Genomic DNA, 12702 nt, shown 5'->3' on the forward strand with positions numbered 1-12702 from the left:
TGCACTAAGTATCATTATCCAGTGAATAAAAAAAATAGATTGCATGATTTTTTTCCATTCACATTAATGTAAATAATAAATAATTTCATTTTCATTTTCATTTTCATTTTCATTTTGCAGCATTTGGTGGAGCAATGAGAGCGCAAGTCAGTCCAAAGCCGATGATAAGGAGGGGTAATGGCTGAATAGTCTTTGCTGACCACATAAACGCCATGGGATAGGAAAAGGGTATTTTGGTGTGGGATTAGGGTGTTGGTACAGACTTGACAATATCAATGCTATTCAGATGCAAAATAAATTTTAAGGCTCAATAGTGAATCGCATACCTTCCAAAACCAAAAAACAATAATCCACAAAATACCAAGCAAGTCAAAGAAAGAAAAAGCGTCCGATTGTTTATTTTGTCAATTATAACAAACGGAAACTTCTACCCTCTCCGACTCGCCAGTCACCCCGGAAAAAATGTCCCTTCAGTTCTAGAAAATATATTATCCCCAATTAAGCCTTTAATCGAATTGTCCGCGTGGTCTTGTAGTACCCCTGCTAGGTAAGAACCAGTCATTGCCATACATATTAAATGCTAGACATGACCCCATGGATAGCATTTGCATATGTAAAAGCTTTGCTGATGTGACTTTCCTATTAGGCAATTCTCTCATCACATGTTTGTCTTCAAAACCTTGTCAAGCTTAGAAAATTGGAGTTAATAAACAATACATTACAAGGTTCGAATTCCCATAGAATGAGATCATTCATTCGCACTACAACACCATAGGAGATAATACCACATTGGCTGACTACAGTACAAATGCGAAAAATCTCCCTTTTCCCCCTATCCGCAACCCGGGGACGCGCCCTGTTGGATTTCGAAAGCCTCGGAGAATATTACAAACCTTCAATGGCATTCCCATACACTAACCCACATTGCCCATTCGGGGGTCTGACTGGGCCTATTACCCTCCCTCAGTTTGTAATATTCTCACCAACTTGGAATTATATTTTCCCGGCACATAAATGACTTCGACAAATGTTCGATATACTATGCAGCATTATGATCAGTATAACAATATCAGATGAGTTGAAGGTCTGATTTTTACAGAATTGTTTGCCATTGATTATACATTCAGCTATTCCAATCATTACTGCAAAGCACATCGACTACATGCCTGAAATCAAAGCTTCCTGGAAGATATAATACAAGCCCAGGGACATTAATGTAAATAATAAATAATGGAAATAAATGCCGGCTTCAATTCATAAGACATGTAACTATCGGACGCAACAACTGTATCTGATAAAGTGGTTTTGAAATCCTGCCTAAAAAATAATGTATTGTGTTTGCAGACAAAAATCAATTTCGCTCAAATGCTTCTCAAGACCAATAGTTTGCTGCTTGCTATAGGGCACTGCACGTTTCAAATTTTTTCAAAGGAATTTTTTCAAAGTTTTTGGCATTACGGCATTATTTTAGGAGTTCCTTATATAGTTTCTACAGGACTTCCTCGAAGAATTCATCCAACAATTTCTTAAGGAGCTCCTCTAGCAACTTTGTAAGGAATTTGTCATTGTGTTTTTTATAGGTTTCCCCAACAAGAGAAGGATAACATTTCCACAGGAATTCCTACTGGAGGAATCTCAGAAGGAATCCCTGAAGGAACTTCCAGAAGAATTTCAGAAGGAACTCCTGGAATAATCTTGAAAGGAAATAGAGAAATTTCAAAAGAAATTCCATGAGAAGTACCTGGAGCAATTCTAGATGAAGCTATCAGAGAAATCTTGATTAAACTTCTGGAAGAATCTCAAAAGGAGATATTTGTATATTGTCAGTAGGAACTCCTGGTTTAATTTCTGAAGAAAGCACGGAAGAAATTGAAAGAACTCCGAAATGAATTTCTGAAGGAATCGAGTTTTTTTACATGAAACTTTTGTTGAGGGAGGGGGGGGGGGGTGTTTAACAAGCTACGTTATTTATAGAGGGGGGTATCTGAATTTGTGATGAAATGCTACGAGGGGGGAGGGGGTATTAAAAATCGCTTAAAAAAGCTACGTCATTTATGGACGTCCCCTTAATGAAGCGTCCGATTTGAATGCGGTCTTCAGCTAGCCTAGGAGTGCCAATTGTCAACTAACCCTCTAGGGCATTTGGGGAAATGCTACGGTCGATTGAGTGAAAAACTTAGTTTTCCCATAGTAATTCCCATACAAATTTTGAAGGGTTTGTGCAGTCTCAATTTTCAACCAAATCAGCTCAAATTTTGGGAGAAGGTATATAATCTGGTTAGGAATCGAATGAGCGGTGTGGAGCAAAAACGATTTTTGAACCACGCTAAATTAGTCACCTACACGAATACCACAAGTTTTGGTTATTGAACGCTTGCAGCGCCACCCAGCGGCAAAAATCGAAAACTTAAGATTTCTGTATACATTTGGCCAAGGTTTCTCATACTAACTTCGTTCCCTTAGATTTAATCAGTAAGTAATCTGTAAGTTTGTGTTATATGTCATGTAAATATTTTGAGTCTTGCTAATTTACATGACATCTAATGGAAGTTTACATAAAATTTCATGACTTTTACATGATATTTTATGTGAACTTCTATGATATCCCACGCTCCAATTATGTGCATTAATGTCACAAAATGAAGTGAAAAAAAAATTACAATTATTATTTTTTTGTAATGCATTATAATGGAATGATAGAGTTGTCTATAAATGTATTTTTTTTTATTTAAACAATCTCTGATCCGAAAGTATCTCACGAGATGGTGTTTCTGTACAGTTATTTTTTTCGCTGATATCTTGCTTGATAGCTTGAATTCAACGAAAATATGTTTTCTGTTTTCTGGTGTTTTCTGCAAAGATACTCGTCTTGCTAAGCGTTGCCCATTGATGTAGTCATTAGTGAGAATTTCTGCTACCACGTGGTGTTGCGGTGAAAATACACTTCTACTGATAGCCTAGGCCTAGTTAAAGATACAAAGTTGGAATCTTACAAAATCATACAAATTTTTGAAAACATAGCTTACCCGAAAACAAATACGGTTAGAAAATATGTCACTGGATCCCTTCCAGAATTTCTTCTGGGACTTTTCCACAAATTCCTACTGGAACCCAGAAATTACTTCAAGAATTCCCCCTCAAGGATGTTCTAGCAATTGCTCTCCACCAAGAACTCCATCATAATTACTCCAGGGATTTTCATACAAATAACTACAACAATTCCCAGGATTGCTTCGGAACTTAATATATGCATGCTTTCAGTAATTCCTCCCGAGGTTCTACGAAATTCGCTTCGAATTCCTCCGAAAGTTCTTTCTGGAATTACTCCGAGATGGTTTCAGGTATTCTACCAGCAATCCTTCGGAAATTTCTCCTCGAATTCATCCAGTAATTCTTTCTGGGATTCCTACAGGAATTTCTTTCCGGATTTATCCAGCAATTCCTCTCAGGGTTTCTCAAGAAATTGTTCACGGGACTCATCCAGGAATTTCTCTTAGTATTCCTTCAAGAAAATATGCGTTAGAGGCGAATGCCCCTTCAGGGTAAAGTCTCTCTAAACAAAAAAAAAGCATTCGAGAATTCCACCCTGGATTCCTCCAGATATGCCCCCAAGGATACATTCAGAAATTTCTTCCGGGATCCATCCAAGAATTCAGGCTGGGATTCCTCTTGGAATTTTATCCACGAATTTCTCTCGACATTTCTCCAAGAATTCCTCCCAGTGTTTCTTCCAGGATTCCACCTGAATTCCTCCAGAAATTACTCACGAGAATCCTCCAGGAACCTCCAACTGGGATCCCTCCAGATATTCCTCCCAGGATTCCTCCAAGGATTGCTTCAGGATTTTCCCCCGGTATTGCTACAGGAATTTCTCTTAGGATTCGTCCAGGAATTCCTTTCTGGAATCTTCCTGGATTCCATCAGTAATTCCTCCCGGGATTCATCCAGCAATTTCTTCCAATATTTCTTCACGATTTCCGAATTCAGAAACTCTTCCCGGGATTTATCCAGGAGTGTATCCCCGGATTCCTCTAGGAATTCGTCCCGAGGTTCCTATAGGAATTAGTCCCGAGATTTTTATAGGAATTCCCCCTGCGATTCCTCCATAAATTACTCCCTGGATTCCTTCAGATATGCCCCCAAGGATTCATTCAGAAATTTCTTCCGAAATTCAACCAAGAATTCATCCTGGGATTCCTCTGGAAATTTTATCCAGAAATTTCTCCTGGAATCCCTCCAGAAATTACTCACCGGAATTCTCCAGGAACTCCAACAGTAAACCTAATAGACATTCCGATCGGGATTTCTCCAAGAATTCCTCCCGCGGTTCCTCCCAGAATTCCTCACAGGTTTTCCTCCCGGAATTGCTCCAGGAATTTCTCTCGGAATTCGTCCCGAGATTCCTCCAGGAATTCCTTCCTGGAACCTTTCAGGATTCCTCCAGTAATTTCTCTCGGGATTCATCCAGGAATTTCTACCCATATTCATCCAGGATTTCCGAATTCAGAAACTCCTCCCGCGATTTATCCAAGAATATCTCCCCGGATTCCTCTAGGAATTCGTCCCAGGATTCCTATAGGAATTCGTCCCGAGATTCTTGAAGGAGTTTCCCCGGGATTCCTCCAGAAATTGCTCCCGGGATTCCTCCAAGAATCCATTCCGAAATATTTCAAGGAATTCCTACAAAGATTTCTCCAAAATTTCTCTCGGAATTCGTCCAGGGATTGCTTCACGAGTTTCTCCAGGGATTCCTTCCAGGGTTGCACCAAGATATAAAATTTTAATACTAACTAGCGCCACCATGTCATTCCTTTCTATTCCTAGGCTGCCCATAACTGCATATATGTAACATTTGCAGTTTTTGTCAATATTGAGTTTATACCGGGGCTCATCTCCAAATCATCAGTACTTTCATGCATCCAAATGAACTTTACAAGTTTGTTTCACAAAATGTGAAAAAAATACCAAGTCGTTTTGTCTCATTAACAAATATTAACAAATGTAACCGCATAACAGTCACACTGGGAATACACACTGGCCTCATAGAGTACAACCAATCATATTTTGCTCTAATATTTTTTTGAACTATTCGCCTAGCATACAAGAAGAGCTGTAGAAGATTTCGTTGCGGAGTAATTAACTTTGAATTTTAGCCATTTTTTTTAAATTTAGATCCTTTTCCAAGATCCTTTGCAAGTTGCAAACTTCGAGCTCAATTTTCTCCAATGCCTACTTTTGTCGAATGTGACTGTTATGCAGTTATGGGCAGTAGGGTTCCATATCAAATTGATCTACCCATCAATTTTACCGAAGACACTTACGTTGTTAAATATTTCTCCACAGAGAAACCAATGCTCAAACATCTTGTTTGACTCGATCGAATTTTCATTAGAGTCAAACTGCTGTTGTTTCTGGAGTTCTTTCCTTGTTCTCCAGGCCTTACTCTCTCTGTTGGAGTAATCATGCAGAAAAAAAAACTAAAATCCTGAAAATCTGAAATTCACGTGCTAAAGAACGAAACATTGACATTTACATTCCATTTTCCGCGATTTTACATGAAAGAATATCTTGTATGGAGCGTTCATTCTAAGCCTGATAACTAAACCATCATTCAATTCTACTAACGATAGCGTGTCATCGAAAGTTGAAAAAACAAATCGTTTTGCTGTATTTTTTCCTTCTCTTTTTCGAGCTCAGGGGATGATACTACACAAATTAAAAAAAAAAACTGTAATCTGCGAAAATTCAGAATACTTTTTTCGATTGTAAAGAAAAGATTTCGAAGCGTAATAAAAGCAGTGTGGTACTTATCCAGTTGACGTCTTGACTAATAATAATAATTCCAAAAGCTCGGCCTACTTATTGATGTGCTAAACTACCACATCTCCTTTTCTTTAACAACAGCATTATAAGTTTGGCGTTAATTAGAAACGTGAAGCCTCAACTTTTGATGTATTTGCGTTTTAGCAGTTTTTTTTTAGAAGTATCCTTCGAAGACAGCAACGCAGTCACTAATAGAAGCGCACGGATATTCGATAGTTTGGAGCGTTGAAAACTTCAAACTTACATGGGTGAGACATTGAATTCGAAACCGACTATCGTCCGTTAGCCGCAATCTTTAAGCCGATGTCACTTTTTCTCAGTAGCATCGAGAGATGGGTGCGTAGACTACAACGCTACAACCGTTCGAATTTAGGAATGAACATATGCCCGAAAATCAAAACGTAGCAGATCTATCTCGTCTCGAGATTCGCCTTACTCAACGGAAATCTCCGTTCCTGAGGCAGTCTACCTTAGAGGCAAACTTTGTAATTTTGTCGCCTAACTCAACGGACAGAAGCCGTTCCTGAGGCAGTTCACCTCTAGGGCTGAACTTGGTAATGATGTCGCCTAACTCAACGGGTTGAATCCGTTCCTGAGGCAGTTCACTTTTGAGTTGAACTTCAATATTTTTCGCCTGACTCAACGGATTGAATCCGCTCCTGAGGCAGTTTACCTTTAAGGTGAACTTGAAAATTGTTTCGCCTAACTCAACGGATGGAATCCGTTCCTGAGGCAGTTCCTTGCAAAGGAACTTGAACTTGGTAATGTTGTCGCCTAACTCAATGGATTTAAACCATTCCTGAGGCAGTCCACCTTTGAGGTGAACTTCATTGTTTTTTTCGCCTAACACAACGGATTTAATCCGTTCCTGAGGCAGTCCCTTACAAAGGAACTTGTTATTTTGTTTTCGATTCAGGGAACCGAAGTTCGTTGCCTAGGCAACAACTTGTTTGGCTTGATTTTTTTTTTCTCGCAGGATTTTCCATATTTTCGGCACAGCAGAAGATTTCCTTCTTGATGGTCAGCTTCACTTGCAGCACTTGCACGTCCTTCAACGGACAACGGATCTTCATTGTTTTTCATTATCTGGATCCCCAAAACCGCTGAGACGTCTTGCCAATCACTCCGATAATCGTTTTTTTTTTTTGAAGGTTCAAATAGCAAACGGGGTTCGTTCGTCGCCAATGTGGTACTTATCCAGTTGACGTCTTGACTAATAATAATAATTCCAAAAGCTCGGCCTACTTATTGATGTGCTAAACTACCACAAGCAGTATTACAAAAAATGTGCAATTTCGATAGGGGAATAAATAGCAATTTTTTATTGCGAAAAAAAAAACCAATGGTGACATTATTTATTCTTTACACATCTTGACAATATCATAAAATTCAATAAAAGGTCATAAAAAGGTTTTAAAATATTCCATTCAAGCTTCGTTTCCTAAACAGTGCGCCTACACACAAATCCTTCATTATCGATACTGAGGTGATACTGAATGACCCTGCGTTACTTCTGTACCGACAAATCCGTAAACAACACATGACACGTCACGGACGGCCGTCACTGGCAGCTGTCAAGTGGATATGGTTTCGCTTTCACGTCACACTACGCGTAGCTACCTGGCGGTGACAGCTCTCCTTCTCATTGACAGTTTGCGTATGGTGCGTCCGAAAATTCCGTAATGAACTCTAAATTTGAGTTTATGAAATTTATGACTTTTTTATTACTTTTTAAGCGTTGTCTATCAATTACATTGTGTTTTTTGAAAATCTGGATTCACATTTCCCACTGTACCATGGTTTATGGACGTCACATATGCCTACCCGTTGAGCCTCGCTCTCGTCCGGTACCGTCTGCTTGCTAGCGTTGTCGTGTACGTGTTTTCAACGAGTGAGGACCGTTTTTCTGCCCCGTGTGGATGGAGGCGAGTCCGTAGAAATTTCCTACATCATTTTTTCATCGAGGGATAAAGACACTTATACGAACCTGACCTAGTGATTAAAATAGTGACAAACTAGTGGATAAGCGATCAAAATGGGAAGTAAGTATCAAGCAATGGATAGTTTTCAAGATATTTTCAGTTAAAATTAATTTCGGCTTGTGTAGCGGTAGCCCAGCTACCTACATCCATACATCTATCTATATCCACGTAGACAGAGAAAAAGCTCCGCGTTGGAACTTTCCCTTTCCATGGTTTCGTCTCGCGTACCATGTTCGAGTGATGCGCGTAGGAAAAGATGGAATTGTTGGCATATATTTCAAGATTGGCAATTTTCTAAACTTTGTTTTACTAGATATTGTGAAGTGAATCATAAATATTTTTTTTAAAAATAATCAAGGTTAGCCTATGTCCACAACTTAAGTTCTGCCACGAAATACCATTAGTTACTGAAAGATAAAATTGGCATTGCCGGAAAATTGTAGTAACCAAAATAACATATATTTCATCAAAAAGATATTTGATTTCAATACATTTTAGTCATTCCAGCGTATACTCAACTTTGCTGAACAAAATGCAAATCAATTCACCGTGACAAATATACAAATATCAGGCTTGTCGATTTGCACATGAATTGCTTCGATTCTTCTGTAGTTTATAAATAATTTTTGAATTTCAATTGAATAATGGCATCTTCTAAAACACATTTACAGCATTTATTGAGCATTTATCACATATTTTATTGGATGTGGATGTGGAGTTTCGCCGTAGTTCGACCTTGAAAGAAGCGAATTAAGTAACGAGATAATGTTCAATAATTTAAGATACCGAGTGATTTCTGTAAGTTCTATCAGTTTCTATATGGATGGGCAGTGTACATCAAATATACTTTATTTTATGGAATTTCATATAAAATTTTGTAATTTTATCGGAATTATTTACTTGCAATATAAGTAAAGCGATATGTACCGGTATATAATAGAAAATATTTCGTTGACACAGTAAGAAGAAATTGGAGAGATAAAAGTTCACTTTGTTGAGGAATAAATGAAAATCTCCAAAATAAGGCTAATAATAAGAATAAAGCTATAAAGCTTATAGAAAGTTTATGCTTAAGGGAACGGAGCACCACCACAAATCATTTCGGAAATGTGTTGCAAGCATTTACACTAAGCAGTCTCAATTTATTCAGATTTTATTGTGACTTATGAAATTTGTGAAAGTATTAAACTGAAAACACGGTATTACGAAGTGATGCACTGATAAGGGTTCGTTGAAATATTACGTAACGCTATAGGGGGAGGGAGGGGGTCTAGCCCTGTGTTACGCTTCATACAAATTTTTAAAAAAATTCATACAAAAGTTGTTACGTGGGGGAGGGAGGGGGTCTTAAGTTACCAAATTTTGCGTTACGTAATATTTGAATGAACCCTAAATAGCATAGTGACTGTGATTTCAGGGATAATTTCTTCACCTTCGCTTAACAACGGAGATATTCTTAATCAGAAAACGTTAGGTCGTTAATTTCAGCTGATAGCAAAACTATTATTTTGAAATGAGTTAACCACCTTTAAAAGAAACTGAGTTAAATAATAAGGTTAAAAAGAACAATAACACGAAGAAATCATAAGAAACATACTGCACAACAATGTCTACAAACACTTGGAAAGGACTGATTCAAGCTACTCAGTTGAAAAAGATAAACATCGACATCTATCTAAATTATGATGAAATCTTATTTACGGGACTAACATACTTTTGTTCCAAGTAGCATACAGAATGCCTCAAATATATGTTCATGTTTAATATATTTGTTGCTTGACGGTAGGTTAAAAGCCATCATTTCTTTTGTAATGTAATGAAAAAAAAACTTGTTTATTTTTCACTCCATAATAAGTTTGCTGAGGATCCAATTCTTGATAAATTTATAATGCTGCTATGTAATAAGTTAATAAAATTCAGTTATAAAATAAATTAAACATTTTTAATATTGAAAATACTTATGCCGGTCGGATCACTGTCATGAACTTTTCAAAACTTTCCAAAATTTTGCAGTCAAATTTTCACCATTTGAAGTCATCTAACGTTCCTTTTTTTCTCTCGCCTCTTCCCCTTCCAGTTAAATTTCTAGAGGTTATCAAACCTTTCTGCAGTATTCTGCCGGAGATTGCGAAACCCGAACGGAAGATCCAGTTCCGCGAGAAGGTACTATGGACGGCCATCACACTGTTCATCTTCCTGGTGTGCTGCCAGATCCCGCTGTTCGGTATCATGAGTTCCGACTCGGCCGATCCCTTCTACTGGATCCGTGTCATCCTGGCTTCCAATCGAGGAACGCTGATGGAGCTGGGTATCTCGCCTATCGTCACGTCCGGATTGATCATGCAACTGCTGGCCGGTGCAAAGATTATCGAAGTCGGTGACACCCCGAAGGACCGAGCCCTGTTCAACGGAGCGCAAAAACTGTTCGGTATGGTCATCACAATCGGACAGGCCATCGTCTACGTAATGACCGGAATGTACGGTGACCCATCGGAGATCGGAGCCGGTGTTTGCCTGTTGATCATCATCCAACTGTTCGTGGCTGGTTTGATTGTGCTGCTTTTGGATGAACTGCTGCAGAAAGGATACGGTCTGGGATCTGGAATTTCGCTCTTCATTGCCACCAACATCTGTGAAACTATTGTGTGGAAGGCATTCTCTCCAGCTACCGTGAATACCGGCCGAGGAACTGAATTCGAGGGAGCCGTCATTGCCCTTTTCCATCTGCTGGCCACACGTCAGGATAAGGTCCGTGGTCTACGTGAAGCATTCTACCGCCAGAACCTGCCCAACCTGATGAACCTTCTGGCTACGGTTCTCGTTTTTGCAGTGGTAATATACTTCCAAGGATTCCGCGTCGATCTTCCGATCAAATCTGCCCGCTACCGCGGCCAGTACAGCAGCTACCCAATCAAGCTCTTCTACACCTCAAACATCCCGATCATTCTGCAATCTGCTCTCGTTTCTAACCTGTACGTTATCTCGCAAATGTTGGCCGTTAAGTTCCACGGAAACTTCCTGATCAACCTTCTCGGAGTGTGGGCCGATGTTGGCGGTGGTGGCCCAGCTCGCTCGTACCCAATTGGAGGTCTCTGCTATTACCTGTCTCCACCGGAGTCGCTGGGACACATTGTTGCTGATCCCATCCACGCCGTCCTGTACATCGTCTTCATGTTGGGCTCCTGCGCCTTCTTCTCCAAGACCTGGATCGACGTGTCTGGCAGCTCGGCCAAGGATGTTGCCAAGCAGCTGCGTGAACAGCAGATGATCATGCGTGGACACCGAGAAAACTCCATGATTCACGAGCTGAACCGATACATCCCAACGGCGGCTGCCTTCGGTGGTCTCTGCATTGGCGCCCTATCGGTGATAGCTGACTTTATGGGAGCGATCGGTTCCGGAACCGGTATCCTGCTGGCAGTCACCATCATCTACCAGTACTTCGAGATCTTTGTCAAAGAGCAGAGCGAAATGGGAGGAATGGGTACTTTGCTGTTCTAATTTATTTGTGTTAAAAACATGTTTTCTTCATGCTTTAAGTTAAGCACATTCTCTGTGACGTGAGAGAGCGAGACGCAATGTGGTCAGGTGAAATCACTACAATTTACGGAACGCGAAGCTATCCTTCCGAACAAAAAAAAAACGCAAGGGAAGATCAGAAAAAAGTAAATTGTAACTGATTTTAAGAATGCTAAGACAAGATCAAATTACAATTTGAAACCTTAAGACAGACAATGGGCGAGTTTTTGCACGTTTAGTTTAGTAAAGATTGTGAGAAGACTTCAAACTAAAAACTGAAATTATCATTTATGTTATAATTTTATTTCATTCCTTATCGAGTAGAAACAAAGAAAAATACGCAGATAAAGAATGCAAACACGCTATAGTAGCGCGAAAGGATGTCAATAAAAATGTGTAGAATATTGAATACAACATTGGCGTTTTATTATGTCTCTCTGGAGTTCCGAAAATCCGTTCGTATTAAGTTTAGGTTTTTTCCCACTGTGCAGTGCTTTTATATTCAGGCCTCCATCGATGTATGAAAATACCTGGCTATGAGTACCGATTTACTAAATTAATTCACTTTACTAAGAGATTCAGTTCCAGATTTTGTTTAATCTACCATGAATAACTGGCGCATTATTGAAAACATGATGGGAAAGTGATTGAGAGCAAACTTTCTGAGGGCGTTGAAGAAAGGCACATAGAAAGAACAGACGTAGTCTGATCATTCCCATCGTACACCGATTCAACGATATTTAAAATTTGTCTCCATCTCCGAATTGGCGACCCATAGCCTTAACCACTAGACTAACTGGAGACCCGTTAGTCGTTACACCTGAAGATCACTACAGTAGACGGAATCTCAAATCGATCACGTCTTGAGTCACGGACGACACTTATCCGACATTATCGTTTCAGAACCAATCGTGGCGTAATAACACCGACTCTGACCGCTCAGTCATGCTGCAGCATGGGACTTGACAGAAAATGGAACGATATAAAAGAACACGGAAACAGCAGACCCCCCTTTTTCGAAAAAAAAAGCGCTGCCTGGAAGAAGCGCAGTGGGAATAAATGGAACTGCTGTGCCGTTCACAAGAAATACGGAAGTTTTACCAGAATCAAAGGCTTGGTGCCGCGAGCCGAAATATGCAGGGGCAATGATGGGACCATCTGACGGACGTGAGGTGATCGAAAAGTGGAAGCAGCACTACGACGAACACCCAAATGGCGCAAAGAGCGCAGACATACAGAGCCAATGTAGCGGGAGAAACGACTACGTCAGTATAACAGGGAGCAACTCTCACGTTGAGGGAATTCAAGGATGCTATCCAGCAACAATAAGTCAGCTGGTAAGGATGGTATCGGAGCTGAACTCATCAATATGGGCCCA

General features: G+C 39.8%; 1 protein-coding gene across 1 annotated transcript; it reads left to right on the plus strand.

The window, feature by feature from the left end:
- The first annotated feature begins 7683 nt into the window (after positions 1-7683).
- On the plus strand, positions 7684-11738 carry LOC109397524 (protein transport protein Sec61 subunit alpha). The gene is made up of 2 exons (XM_019669825.4): positions 7684-7865; positions 9883-11738. Exons 1-2 carry the CDS (start codon positions 7859-7861, stop codon positions 11304-11306), a joined length of 1431 nt encoding a protein of 476 aa, XP_019525370.1. The 5' UTR covers positions 7684-7858; the 3' UTR covers positions 11307-11738.
- Positions 11739-12702: the final 964 nt, after the last annotated feature.

The sequence above is a fragment of the Aedes albopictus genome, chromosome 2 (assembly GCF_035046485.1).
Source record: "Aedes albopictus strain Foshan chromosome 2, AalbF5, whole genome shotgun sequence".
NCBI classification, from domain to species: Eukaryota; Metazoa; Arthropoda; class Insecta; order Diptera; family Culicidae; genus Aedes; species Aedes albopictus.